General features: G+C 39.4%; 1 protein-coding gene across 13 annotated transcripts in view; it reads left to right on the plus strand.

Moving 5' to 3' along the window:
- The window catches only part of FUT8 (fucosyltransferase 8), a 296,071-nt gene that overhangs the window by 250,786 nt on the left and 29,838 nt on the right, over window positions 1-15,447 (plus strand). The window contains exon 9 of one of the 13 annotated variants that reach the window (XM_089322517.1): window positions 13,854-14,244. The exons of the other annotated variants lie outside the window; for them this stretch is intronic. Coding sequence (XP_089178643.1) covers window positions 13,854-14,128 — 275 coding nt within the window. The 3' untranslated portion in view covers window positions 14,129-14,244. Of the gene's footprint in view, window positions 1-13,853; window positions 14,245-15,447 lie in introns of those variants that run through there. 13 annotated transcript variants of the gene reach the window in all.

Here is a 15,447-nt window from a genome sequence, read left to right on the forward strand (position 1 = left end):
AATCAAGGCTGAAATTTGTTTCTGAAAATGCAAAATATTAATGATTATTTTGTGATTCATTTTGGATCATATCATTAATAGTACTTTAATTTTTAAATATTCATGAATAAAATTGAAATTGATTTACTTAACCCTAAATATATTATTTAAGAAACTGAAGATGTAAATATATTCCAAGGACAGAAATATATAAGATTGTGAATATTTTTCTTTACTGTGTAATAATTGGAAGCATCAGCAGAAATAAACAAGCACTGTAAAAAGATTAATATAAGAGTTATTAAGGGGGCTGGAATTGTGACATAGCAGGTTAAGCCTCTGCCTGCAACACCAACATCCCTATGGGTGCCAGTTGAAGTCCCTGCTGCTCTACTTCCCATCCAGCTCCCTGCTAATGGCATGGGAAAGGCAACAGAACATGGCCCAAGTGCTTAGTACCCTGCACACGTGTGGGAGACACAGAAGAGGCTCCGGGCTCCTGGCTTCTGCCTGGCCCAGCCTCAGCTGTTCCAGCCATTTGGGGAGTGAACCAGCAGATGGAGGATCTCTCTCTCTCTCCGTGTGTGTGTGTGTGTGTGTGTGTGTGTAACTCTGCCTTTCAAATAAATAAAAAAATAAATTTAAGTAAGTTAGTTTTATTTAGGACAGAATATGGGTGACATAGGCCCAGGAGACAAGCTGAACGATTTTCACTGACTCTTGGAAGTGTTCCAAAGTGGCTAAATTCTGTCCAGAACCTGTGTGTTCCATGACAGTAAATTTTCACTTATTGTTATACATTGGTTTGGCCCTAAAAGGCAAGCTTTAGATAAGCAAGGACCAAGAGTCTGTCTCTGAAAGACTATTGATTACTGCTTTAGGAAGGACATTTTTGGAAATGCATAAGCAATGTACAGATAAAGAACAATGGCTTGCTCAGGGTTGATGGCTGAGATGAAACAGAGTCTGTGTGTGCAGCATTCAAGTCCAGCTGAGCTGGTGGGTAAGATTAGTGGTTCTGCTGGGACACTGCTCAGACAAGTCTCGGTAGGTGTTTCTCTTGAAGGTTTTGCAGGCTTTTTAGGAGCAATTTGTTCTCAAAGTATTAAATAGATAATAGGGAGAGTGGTTTACACATTTAGTGAATCTCTTTATGATACCTTGCTTCTAGGTTCTGTTTCAAAGTAGGCATTTTTCTTTCTTGGAAAGCTTATTATGTAATTATCAGGAAATAAGGCTGTCACAGGTCAGCTAATTTACAGTTTCTCTTTACAATCAAATTACAAGGGTATTATTGTATTAAGTTAACCATAAGCTTTAAGATGACTGAAAAGCACTGTAGTCATTTCATATGAATAATTTAAATGTGAAGTAAGCTGTCCTTAGCTTTTATTTTTGTTTCTTTGAGAATCTCAGTATGCGCCCAGAATGATAGAATTGAAGTTGTTTTGTTAAGTCACGATTCACATCTACTAGTAGCAACACATGATCATCAGTATTTGAAGTTTCTATTCTTTACTTAACATTAAATTCCTACATCTGTATTGAGAGCTAATCCTTATCCATGGGGCCTTCTCTGGAGCCTCTCGTTTTGTCTTGGGGTTTAAACTCACACCTAAAGTGCCTCTTCTCTTTTTGTTTTTCCATAAATACCATTTTGGGTTCTTTAAAACTTTTATAATGGAGGAGGGGTGGAGTAAGACTTGAGATTCTGAGTAGGTGTGCCATCATGATCTCACACCTGCTTAGTCCCCTCTCTCAGGGATTCTCAAGGAATTAAAGTTTCATACCCTTCTCCTGGCTGTCTCTTTCAAAGAGATGCGACATGTAGTGAAGGAATAAGAGGAACATAAGAGTGGGGTTGTGAGTTTATGAGGGAATGGGGAAAAGAGACGTTGGCATTTAGCTCGTTAGTAAATTTGATGAAATTAAGCCTTGCCTTGTCACTGTTTTCTATTCCTCTGTTTTCTTGTTTCATGCCCGTGAAAGAAGCTCTTCTAAGCTCTTTGGGATTCTTTAGGCTAGAAGGAAGTTCTAAATTAGGAGAAAGTACTAACTTATTAAGAAAATAGAACAAACTTCCAGCCATGTGCTTAGAGAATGTTGACAGTATTCCCTTTTTGAGCAAACTTCTCATACACTATTGGCAACTTTTAGGCAGAGGAGCATAGATAGATACAAGTATGTAAGTTAGATACATATAGATATCAGGGGACTTCAGAAAGTTTGTGAGGAAATGTGCATTATCTTTTCATCTCATTTTCCCATGGTTGTTGAAGTATCTGTGTGTGTGTGTGTGTGTGTGTGTGTATTTTAAGTGACTAAATTTCTTTCAGAAACAAGTTAAAAATGACTGTAGGGAACCTTCTTTTTGTGGCATGAAGCAAGTAAACTTCCTTAGTCTTTTTTTCCTTTGAGGCTGTCCTACCTGCCTTATCTTAAACTGCATTAACTCAATAAGATAATATATCTTTTCCATTAGTTATTCTTTCAGCAGAGTTTAAGTCTGCCAGAATATCATTGAGGTCAGTGAACCATGAGTCTGGTTGCCTTTGCAAGGCATCTCTGTTGCTAGTAATAGCAGCAAGCACCTCATAAGAATGCTGCCCAGCCATTCCCAGAGTGTGATATGCTAATTGGTAAGAACACTGCGCTGTTTCATACAATTAAGATTAGAACTTGTCACTCAGTTGGTTGAAGGTTTGAAACTGGCAGTCTTTTGACTTGTTGCTTAAGTAGAGCAGTGATAGAACCATGTGGCAAGTGACAGTTGTTTATTTATGTTTAGGAAGAGATCTCTGTATCTCTATCAACTGGAGTGGTTGAAAAACAAAATGAAAGAAGCCCAGAAGTTTACTTTTTCATAGTTTATCCTTTCTCCAAATTCTAAGTGAGAACAGATTTTTGTCATTAAATCAGGATAAAAATATTTATATCATTATTGTTGAAAATTCAAAGAACAGATTTAAGCATTCCTGTGTTTTTTAATGGCCATCTTTTGTATTCAGATAAAATGAAAACAGCTCTGCCATGCCTCTAGAGGTCTCATAGCTAGTTAGATTTCAATTTTTTTAAATGTTTGTTTATTTACTTACAGGCAGAGAGAGAAATAGAGATAGAGAATTTCCATCTGCTGCTTCACTCCCCTAATGTCCGCAACAGCTGGGTTTGGGTCAAGCCAAAGCCTAGAACTCCGTCTGAGTCTCCCACATGTGTAACAGGGACCCAAGTAATTGAGCCATCATTTGCTGCTATCAGGGTGTGCAAGGAAGGGTGTGTAGGAAGCTGAATTGGAAGTAGAACAGCCAGAACTCATACAGGCTCTCCAGTATGGGATACAGGTGTCCCAGAGGTAGCTTAATCAACTGTGCCACATCTGCCCTTAGTAGCTGACTTCCTAATAATTTGGGGGCAGAATTGGTCCCAAGATAAAGAACTAGGATTTTGTAGGAATTATTCTGTGTCGATCATTGTGCTTAAAGTTCTTCATGCAACATCTCATTTCATCCTAAATAACTCAGTGGGTAAATTGTAATTATTAATTCCATTTTGCAGACTAGTAAGCTAATGCCATTTTACAGATGCGAAGTTAGGGCAAAATTAAATATAACATACTCAAGGTCTCCAAACTGTTAAGTGATGAAGGATTTGAATACCAACCTTTTGCTTCCAAAGCCCATACTATGTGTTACAGTGAAGACATTGCATGTCTAGGTATTTGCCTTGGTTTATTATGTTAAGAGGAGTCTCCCTGACCCATCCTCCAAAAAGCAGTGGGGTCTCAGCCCTTTGTGCAGTCCTTGAAATGGCTGCTGAGTGTGATGGCACTTAGCAACTGGAACCATTCAAAGCAGCCAGTTGGAAGGGAATATAAAACCTCATTCTGCCTCTTTTTACCTGTTTAATACTGGGGAAGTCAAGACCCATGTTGGTAGTGAGAAGAACCATTTTAAGAGCCTTGAATTCTAGAAACTTAAATAGATTTTCTGCTTCAGAATCACCAAATAGTTGCTAATAATCCCTTCTTCCTCACAAGTAAGTTGTTTCAGAGACTTTTCTCAAATAGAAACCCTGTTCCAGCCTTCTTTGCCTTCATTCTGAACTTTATGAGTTCCGTCTTCAGGACTCCCTTTTCTGAATTCTGCTTTGTCAAGTCAGTGTGCTAACGGTTGTTGTTTATCAGTTAAAGAAAAACGATAGTAAGTGCAGAAGAATCTCGTGGACTCGCACACAAAATGCTTCCACCATTGAGAACTTACTCATTCATGGTAGATGTTAAGCTTCTAAAGTCTTTTCTAGTGTGTCTAATAAAGACTAGTAATTCTGATTGACGATTTCCAAGACTAGTGGCCCCTTGCTTCTGCATGTGTCTGTCTGATGTTGTATGAAATGACGACAGATTAATCCTTGTAAAATCCTAGCCAGCACAGAAGAGGGGCTCTCTGGAGGTGCTTGCTTTGGAAGAGCTACGCTTGCAGCACAGAGGTATAAATACACTAACAGGCATATGAGTCTTATCTGCCCTTAGCAAAGAAAATGACCTTTAAAATAGAATTATTAACAAGGAAAGTATCATACTCCGTTTGGAATACCATGCCAAACTACCATAAACTAGGTGGCTTATAAACAACAGAAATTATTTCTCACAGTTCTGGAGGCTGTGACATCCAAGATCAAGGCATCAGCAGTGCCTTGTGTCTTTTAAGGGCCAGCTCCTCATGGACAGCAGTGTGGTCCAAGATCGATGCAAGTTCTTGCTATATCCCCACGTGGTGGAAGGGACACACAGGCTGAGGATCCCATTCATAACAGCGCTACTCTCACAAACTAATCTTTCAAAGGCCCCACCTCCTTATACCATCACCTTGTAGGTAAGGCCTTTAACTTATAACTTGAGGGGGCCACAAACATTCAGACCATAACAAGAAAGCAGTCTTGAAAATAATTCCCTGAAATTATCAATAATAACCGTATCAATTCAAGTTGAACTGGGCAGTCAATTGTGTAGTACAAAGGCTAGCTTTTATTCATTCTGTACAATTGAATAGTGCTAACTTACATATGATTTATTCATATAAAACATCTCTCTAGAAAGCTAATGCAGTGTAATTTCTTTGATTACTAAAGTCTTGATAAAATGGCAAAGCTTTGTTGATTGATCACAGAGGCCAACTTGAATGTTTTTTAAAGAATATAGGTTTCGGCCAGCGCCGCGGCTCACTAGGCTAATCCTCTGCCTTGTGGCGCCGGCACACCGGGTTCTAGTCCCAGTCGGGGCGCCAGATTCTGTCCCGGTTGCCCCTCTTCCAGGCCAGCTCTCTGCTGTGGCCCGGGAGTGCAGTGGAGGATGGTCCAAGTGCTTGGACCCTGCACCCCCATGGGAGACCAGGAGAAGCACCTAGCTCCTGCCATCGGATCAGCGCGGTGTGCCGGCTGCAGCTTGCTGGCCGCGGCAGCCATTGGAGGGTGAACCAACGGCAAAGGAAGACCTTTCTCTCTGTCTCTCTCTCTCTCACTGACCACTCTGCCTGTCCAAAAAAAAAAAAGAATATAGGTTTCAAAAGGGGTGTACTAATTCATGTTCCCACCAGGAGTGTACAATGGTTCCCTTTTTGCCACATCCTTGCCCACTGTTATTACCATGTTTCTTTTTAATAAGTATGAAGTGATATCTTACTGTGGCTATAATCTGCATGTTCTTGATCATTAATGATTTGAGCATTTTTTTTTTCGTGTAACTGTTCACCATTCATGTCTCCTGTTTTGAGAAATGTCTGCTCAAATCTTTGCCCAGGCCAGGCCGAAGCCAAGGACCATGGGTCTCCCATGTAGGTGGCAGGGACCCAAGTACTTGAGCCAGCATCTGCTGCCCTCTGAGTTCACATTAGCAGGAAACTGAAGCATCAATGGAGGCAGAATTTGATCCCAGGCAGTTGTATGGAATGCAAGTGTTGCAAGGTACAATTTAATCTGCTGTGCCACAATATCCACCCCATTTGTCCACTGGATTGTTTGTTTTCTAGTTATTGAGTTGAGTCCCTTATAGATTTTAGATATTAGCTCTTCATCAGATTATGATTTGAAAATATTTTCTCCCAAACTGTGGGTTGTCTCTTCACTCTGTTAATTGTTTCTTTTGCTGTGCAGAAGATTTATAGTTTGATACAATGACATTTGTCTGTTTTTGCTTTTGTTGCCTGTACTTGCGGAGTCCTAGCTAATTAATCATTATCAAGAGCAATGTCATAGAACTTTTCTACCATGGTTTCTTCTAGTACCTTTACAATTTCAGGTCTTAGATTTAAGTCATTTGTCCATTTTTTCTTAAATATTTATTTATTTGAAAGACAAAGTTACAGAGAAAATGGGGGAGAGAGAGATCTTCTATCCACTGGTTCACTCCCCAGATGGCTGCAATGGCCAGGGCTGGTCCAAGCTGAAGCCAGGAGCCAGGAACTTCTTCCAAGTGTCCCACTTGGGTGGCAGGGGGTAAGCATATGGGCCATCTTCTGCTGCTCTCATAGGCATATTAGCAAGGAACTGGATGGGAAGTGGAGCAGCCAGGACTCAAATTGGTACCCATGTGGGATGCCAGTGTTACAGGTGGCAGCGCAACCCATTGTGCCACAATTCTGACCCCTTTTATCCATTTTGAATTGATTTTATATATGGTATGAGATGAGAACCCAGTTTCATTATTCTGCATACGGATATTTAGTTTTCACATCACTATTTGTTGAAGAGAAACCCACATTGTGTTTCTTACACCTTTGTCAAAAATTTTTTCCATAAATATTTGAAGCTATTTCTCAGTTTTTTATCCTATTCCATTGGTCTGTGTGTCTATTTTTATTTTATTTTTATTTTTTTAGTTTTTATTAACATAAAGAGAACAAATTTCATGCACTTCATAGGTAAATTCTAAAAAGATAACCATACTTTCCTCCCTCCCTTTCTCCTTCCCTCAATTCCCCTTCTTCCTTCTTTTTTTTCTTTAAGTTTTGCAACAAGCATAATTAAGTTCCCCAGGAGTATAAACAGGGTCTAAAAACAACAATCAAGTCACAAGATGTCCATTTCATTCCTGTATATTTGTATTCTATATTAACTATTACATATAAGAGAAATATGATATTTGATATTTGTCTTTTTGAGACTGGCTTGTTTTATTATGCATAATGATTTCTAGATGTTCCATTATGTTGAAAAAGACAGGATTTCATTCTTTTAATGGCTGAGTAGTACTCCAATGTGTATATATATACCAAATTTTTTTATCCAGTCATAAGTTGGTGGACATCTGGTTTGATTCCATGACTTGGCTACTTGATTTGAGTTTCAATAAACATGGGGGTACAAATAACTCTTTCACATGCTGACTTCATTTCTTTGGGATAAGTTCCCAGGAGTGAAATGACTGGCTCATTTGGTAGATCTGCTTTTAGATTTCTGAGGAATCTCCATACTGTCTTCCATAATGATTGAACTAGTTTACATTCTCATCAACAGTATGTTGAGTTTCCTTGATGTTTCCCTCTAATAATTTGATGGTATCAGGCCATAGATTTAGATCCTTGATCCATTTTGAGTTTATTTTTTTGTAGTATAAAAGGTAGAAGTCTTAAATGGTACTGATCTTACTAATTCTTTTTAGCCATGGCATTATCTGTGTATACAATGACTATTGATTTTTGCATGTTGATTTTATATGCTGCTACTTTACTAAACTCTCTTATTAGCTCCAATGATCTCTTTCTGGAGTCTTTTTGTTCCCCTATATATAAGATCATGTTGGCTGGCACCGTGGCTCAATAGGCTAATCCTCTGCCTGCGGCGCCGGCACCCCGGGTTCTAGTCCCAGTCAGGGCACTGGATTCTGTCCCAGTCGCTCCTCTTCCTGTCCAGGTCTCTGCTATGGCCCAGGAGTGCAGTGGAGGATGGCCCAAGTGCTTGGGCCCTGTACCCGCATGGGAGACCAGGAGAAGCACCTGGCTCCTGGCTTCTGATCAGCGTGGTGCGCCAGCCACAGTGGCCATTGGGGGGTGAACCAACGGCAAAGGAAGACCTTTCTCTCTGTCTCTCTCTCTCACTATCCACTCTGTCTGTCAAAAAAAAAAAAAAAAGATCATGTTGTCTGCCAACAGGGATAATCTAACTTCCCACTTTCCAACTTGTACCCCCTTTTCTTTCTTTCTTCCTTTCTTTTTTTTTTTTTTTTTTTTTTTTGCCTAATGGCTCCAGAACTATATTGAATGGCAGTGGTGAAAGTAGACATCCTTGTCTGGTTCTGGATCTTAGTGAAAATACTTCCAGCTTTTCCCCATTCAATATGATGCTGGCTGTGAGTGTGTCATAAGTTGCCTTGATTCTGTTGCAGAATATTCCTTTTATACCCAGTTTGCTTAAGGCTTTTATATGAAAAGATGTTGTTTTTATCAAATGCTTTCTCTGCAACTATTGAGATAAGCATATGGTTTTTATTCTTGTTTGTTGATGTGATATGTCACATTTATTGATTTGTGTAAGTTGAACCATCCCTACATCCCAGTGATATATCTCACTTGGTCTAGCTGAATGATCTTTCTGATGAGTTGCTAGATTCCATTAGATATTATTTTGTTGAGAATTTTTGCTTCTTTGCTCATCAGGGATATTGATCTATAGTTCTCATTCTTTGTTGTATCTTTTTCTGGTTTTCAGATTAAGGTGATGCTGGCTTCTTAGAAGGAGTTTGGGAGGATTCTTTGAATTATTTTGAATAGTTTGATAAGAATTTGAATTAGTTTTTTAATAGTTGGTAGAAATCAGCGTGAAGCCATCCAGCTGTGGGCTTTTTTTGTTGTTGGGAGGGTCTTTATTGCTGGTTCTGTCTTTGTCTTCTTTATTGTTCTACTTAGGTTGTCTATGTCTTGCTGACTCAATTTTTGGTTAAATGTATGTGTCCAGAAATCTATCCATTTCTAAATTTTTCAGTTTATTGGCATATACCTGTTTGTAGTAATTCCTGATGATTATTTTTATTTCTCTGGTATCCATTGTAGTCTCTCCTTTTTTATCTCTGATTTTGTTAATTTGGGTCTCTAGTCCTGTGTGTGTGTGTGTGTGTGTGTGTGTATTGGGCCAGTGGTGTAACAATTTTGTTAATTTTTTCAAAAAAAAAAAAAACAACAGCTCTTCATTTCACTGTTTTTTGTGGTGTTATTTTGGTTTCAATTTTGTTTATTTCTTTTCTAATTTTAATTCTTTCTTTCCTCCTACTAATTTTCAGTTTTGTTCTTGTTTTTCTAGGTCCATAAGATGCATTGTTAGATAATTTAATTTGATGCCTTTCTAATATCTTGTTGTAGGCACTAATTGCTATAAACTTCCCTCTTCACTGCTTTTGCTCTGTCTCATAAATTTTGATGTGTTGTGTTGTCATCTTTACTAGTTTCTAGGAGTTTCTTTTGATTTTTTTTTATTTTCCTTTTGATTTCTTCTGTGATCCATTGTTTGTTCAGAACCAAAGCATTCAGTCTCCACGTGTTTTCATATTTTCTAGAGTTTCTTAAGTTGTTAATTCCCAGTTTCATTCCTTTGTGATCAGTAGATACATGGTATGATTTTGATTTTTTTGATTTGCAGAGACTTGCTTTATGGCCTAGCATATGGTCAATCCTTAGAAAGCTTCATGCACTGATTACAGAATGTGTATTCTGCAGCTGTGGGATGGTATCAGTTAGGTCCATTTGGTCTATGGTGTAGATTAGCTCTGTTGTTTCTTTATTGATTTTTATGTCTAGTTGATCTGTCCCTTGATAAAAGTGGGGTGTTGAAGTTCCCCATTATTATTGTGTTGGAGCCTGTGTTTTCCTTTAGATGCGTTAACATGCACCCTGGCATTAGATGCATGTACATTTACTAAAGTCACATATTCCTGTTGAATTGATCCCTTAATCATTACATAATGCCCTTTATCTCTTTTAGCAGTTTTTGCCTTAAAGTCTATTTTGTCTCATATGAGGATGGCAATTACTGCTTGTTTTTGCTTTATATTAGCATGGAATATATTTTTCCATCCTTTCACTTGCAGTCTGTGTGTATCTTTGTTGGTGACGTGTGTTTCTTGTAGGCAGCAAGTAGATAGATCTTGTTTTTTAATCCATTCAGCCAGTCTGCATCTTTTAATTGGAGAATTTAGACCATTGACATTCGAGGTTATTATTGGTAAGTAATTATTTGGTCCTTGCTCATCTTTCTTGTATTTCTACATTTATTTTTTGGCATTTGTGGAAACATGTTGATTTTCTCCTCTGACGGCTTTTATCTTTGAAATATGTCTCTGTGGCATATCTAAAAGTGTGTGCTTGCTGGGCCCAGGGAGCTCCAACCATTGCTGGATGGCTGGAAGGGTCACACCCACACTGGACAGGGTAGACCTCTGTCTTCAGCCATGAGGACGCTATGATTTTGTTGTCTATGTGTCTGTTTTTGTGCTAGTACCATGCTGTTTCGATCATGGTAGTTTAAATGTATTTTGAAATCAAAATAATGCCTCTTTGGGATTTTTGCCCAAGATTGTTTTGGTTATTTGGGGTGTTTCCTAATTCTCTAAGAATTTTAAGAGTTTTTTTTTTTCTAAGACACTGAAATTTTGATAGGAATTGCATAACTATAGATTGTCTTGGGTAAAGTAAACATTTTAGAAATATTAATTCTTCCAGTCTGTACATGGGATATATTTCCATGAATTTGTGTCTTCTTTGGTTTCTTTCAGCAATATTTTATAGTTTTCAGTGTATTGATTTTTCACTTCATTGGTTAAGTTTACTTCTAAGTTTTTGCTATTTTTTGTATGCTATTATAAATGGAATTTTACTTTAACATTTTTTGGATAGTTCATTGTTAGTATATATAAATGCTTCTGATTTTTGTTTGTTGATTTTGTAACCTGTAGCTGTACTGAGTTTGTTTATCATTTCTGGCAGTGAAATAAGTCAGCCACAGAAAAATGAACACTCGTGTTGTGTGATCTCACATATATGTGGAATCTTAAAAAGTTGATCTTGTAGAAACAATAGAAAGGTGATAATGAGAGGTAAGGGCAAGGGAGGAGGAATGGGGAAAAGATGATGTTGATCAAGGGTAGAAAATTTTAATTAGACTGGAAGAATACGTTTTGATGATCTGTTACACTTCATATGTCCTAAGCTGTTAATAATGTACAATCATTCCTTGATATCCAAGGGGGATTGGTTTTAGGACCTCTATGAATAGCAAAATCTCAATCCAAGGATACTCAAATCCCTTACAAAAAAGGTCATAGTGTTTACATATAACCTATGCACATCCTCCTCTATAGTGTAAATCTTCCCTGGACTATTTACATTAACTAATATAATATTAATGCTATATAAACAGATCTCATTCTATGTGTGTTAGAGAATAATGACAATAAGCAAATCTTTGTACATGTTTAGTATAGTTGCAGGTTTTCTTCAAAGATTTTTTTATTCCTAGTTGGTTAAACCTACACATATGGTTCAAGTATATTGTATATTTCAAACTGCTAAAATGATAGATTTTTAATATTCTCTCCCACTACCAAAAAAAAAATGATGATTTGGAAGGCCAGCATTGTGATGCAATGGGCTAAGCCACTACCTGAAACACCAGCATTCCATATGAGCTCCAATTCGAGTCCCAACTGCTCCACTTCTGATCCATCTCCCTGGTACAGATGCACACACCTGAGAAAGCTGCAGAAGGTAGCCCCAGTGCTTGGGCCCCCGTTTCCCTCATGGGAGACCTGGATGGAGTTTCAGACTCCTGGCTCATCCTGACCCCACCCTGGCCATTGCAGCCATCTGGGGACTGAACCAGCAGATTCCCTCTCCCTCTCCCTCTCTCCTCCCTCTTCCCATCTCCTATTCTTTCCTCTCCCTTCTTCCCCTGTAATTCTTTCTTTCAAAACTTAGAAACATTACAGATTACTAGAGATGGTTTTGAGTGTCATATGAGATCATATTAGGTAGTGATTGATAAAACATTAAAATAAACATTAAATCACATACTGACAAAAAATTACTCTTGGCCGGCGCCGCGGCTCACTAGGCTAATCCTCCGCCTTGCGGCGCCGGCACACCAGGTTCTAGTCCCGGTCGGGGTGCCAGATTCTGTCCCGGTTGCCCCTCTTCCAGGCCAACTCTCTGCTGTGGCCCGGGAGTGCAGTGGAGGATGGCCCAAGTGCTTGGGCCCTGCACCCCATGGGAGACCAGGATTAGTACCTGGCTCCTGCCTTCGGATCAGCGTGGTGTGCCGGCCGCAGCGCGCCGGCCACGGCGGCCATTCGAAGGTGAACCAACGGCAAAGAAAGACCTTTCTCTCTGTCTCTCTCTCTCTCTCACTGTCCACTCTGCCTGTCAAAAAAAAAAAAAAAAAATTACTCCTTTTTTCAATCTTTCCGATTATATAAGAGAAAGTCTGATTTTGGCATCAAAATGTCTCTAATTGTTCTGACTCTGGATAATTCTGAGGTACAGTGGTGGCAGGTACCCTAAGTCCCATACTCCTCAAGAGTTTCTACAAAATTGAGATTAATTCCATCCCTTAGAAAAAGTACAGAAGTACATTTTTACTCTGTGTACTTTCCTTCCCTTCCATTGGAAACAGCAGTGCATGATTCAGCTGGTGAGCTGGGGAGGAGGGAGCATACGTAGGAGCAGGGCTCTCCATGGCTTCCCTCGTGGTGAGTCCCGTTCTCAGCCGGCATGCTTCTCCTCCACCATGCAGCAGGCTTTGCTTGACAGAATCTGCCTCAGACAGGCTGGGAGCTATTAGAATGCCCACAAAGCCATGAGTGCAAACTACAAAATCCCATTCTGTAATCATCCTGATTGGTGGTCAAGCTGATATTTTGACTGCAGCCTTATTACTTGCAGTTAATTGGTTTCAAACACAAACGAGATAAGGGGAAGAGCAGCAGTCACCTTGAAGACTCACTGGTAATATCCCTTTCTAATAGAAACCTAGCTAGGGCCCAGGCCTGCTTTAGCAGTAGTATTCATGGGGAATTTAGTAACATCTTTTTATTATTTTTTTTTTTTATTTTTTTTGACAGGCAGAGTGGACAGCGAGAGAGAGGTCTTCCTTTGCCGTTGGTTCACCCTCCAGTGGCCGCCGCACTGATCCGATGGCAGGAGCCAGGTACTTATCCTGGTCTCCCATGGGGTGCAGGGCCCAAGCACTTGGGCCATCCTCCACTGCACTCCCTGGCCACAGCAGAGAGCTGGCCTGGAAGAGGGGCAATCGGGACAGAATCCGGCGCCCCAACTGGGACTAGAACCCAGCATGCCAGCGCCGCAGGCGGAGGATTAGCCTATTGAGCCGCGGCGCCGGCAGTAACATCTTTTTGTTTACAGTGAATGTATATTTATGGTTAACCATCTATATTATTCATTTAACTTTTAAGACGTGAATCCATTTTGGGGCCAGTGTTGTGGTGCAGTAGGTTCAAGCCTTGACTGTTCCACTTCTGATCCACTTCCATGCTAATGTGCCTGGGAAAAAAGTGGAAGACAGCCTGAGTACTTGAGCCCCTGCCACCCATGTAAGAGACTTGGGTGGAGTTCCTGGCGCCTGACCCAGCTACAGCTCTTGCAGGCATTTGGGGAGTGAACCAGTGGATGGAGGTTCTCTCTTTCTCTCTCTCTCTCTGTTTCTATTAAGCTCTTCCTCTCCCTTCCTCTCTCCCTATCTTTCTTTGTTACTTTGCCTGTCAAACAAATCTTTTTTTTTTTTTTTAAGTGAACCATTAAAAAAAGTTAAATAGCAGGTTATCTCATTTCACCACTCTTTTGGAGACTGATTTTTCAGGATCTTTCTGAACTATCTAGTTCTTTTCAGGACTGGAGCAACTAGAGACTTCAGCACACTTTCCCTGGAATTAAAACACCCAAAAGTAATAACTACACCACTGTTGGACCTTATTCCAACCTTGATACCAGGGTCTTCTCAGAAAGATTCAGCAGCCGCTCATCCTGCCTGTTCAGAAATGTTAACAAAGGATCTTAGTAACTTGATTCTCAACCCGCCTACGAAATTTCCTTCCCTTCCACTGGAAGATCCACCTCCACAGCCCGATAGAAGTGAGATCTTCCAGAACATCTGAGATGGCTTCCCGTCAGGAGGAGAGAAATAAGGACATTGTCCTCCTTGCAGAAAGAAGGGCTGATAAAACTGAGGTGCCTCTTAACAGACACTCTCAGCTTAAAGAAGAACAACAAAGAGGCATTGGTCTGAAGGTAGTTCAGAGTGGATCCCCACGTGAGCCTTTCAAATGTCACCGTAATTACTGCCCATGTTCATGGATGGGATCCTTCTGAGAACTCTGGGATGTGGACTGACTGTGACATAGCCCGTTTTAGGCAAAAGCCTTATTCTTACAGTGCTCTTGCTGGTAATTTTATGCAGCAGATAGAGAACACTAGTCTATGCTAAGACAGAATTGTGGACTAATATTTTCAATAACTTATTCAGTGAGTTCTTCCTGCCTTGACATCAGTAATTTATAAGGAATCTGTAGTTGTGAGTGTATTTGAATGACATCAGCATACTTTTGATTTGACCCAAAGAAGCAAAAGTAAGTTTCAGATACTCCCATGTATTTTAGAAGGCTGACATCAGTGAGGTGAAACCAAGCACTGAGGACTGGATCCTGATAATTAGGACAAGTAATTAGGTTTTCTGGTTTTCAGATATTTGAATTGCAATAAAAGGGAATTTTGATGTGCTAAAAAAATCAAGTAGTTTTCATCGTAGAGATCTTTAACGTCCATAGCCTTGGCAGCTCATGACAAGAGCCTAGGGTGATTACTGATGCCATAAACAAGAGTGTCAATTTGTTAAGTCAACAACAGGAGTCACTGTGCACTTAAACTCCTCATGTAGGATCTTTGTCCTTAGTGTGCTGTACATTGAGATTTAATGCTATAACTAGTGCTCAAACAGTATTTTTCACTTTATGTTTCTGTATGGGAGCAAACTGTTGAAATCTTTACTTAATGTATGCTAAACTGATCTTCTGTATATAAAGAGAATCGAAAATGAATCTTGATGTGAATGGAAGGGGAGAGGGAGTGGGAAAGGGGAGGATTGCGGGTGGGAGGGACGTTATGGGGGGGAAGCCATTGTAATCCATAAGCTGTACTTTGGAAATTTATATTCATTAAATAAAAGTTTAAAAAAAAATCAAGTAGTTGAGGTAATACATGATATGATTAAAAAACATAAAAGTAGCACACAAATGATAAAATTTAGAAAACACTGAAGAAAATTATTTCTAACGTCTCTTCCAGTGTGCATTTTTTGAATATATATTCCAGTAGAATTAAAAATATTAGAAAAGAAGTGGCCTTATAACATAGCATGTACTGTTATTTTCTTTCATCTTGAAATATATCATTAACAAAGATGAACTTTTTATTTTAT

The sequence above is a fragment of the Oryctolagus cuniculus genome, chromosome 20 (genome assembly GCF_051225735.1).
Source record: "Oryctolagus cuniculus isolate XC-2025 breed Fujian yellow rabbit chromosome 20, ASM5122573v1, whole genome shotgun sequence".
NCBI lineage: Eukaryota > Metazoa > Chordata > Mammalia > Lagomorpha > Leporidae > Oryctolagus > Oryctolagus cuniculus.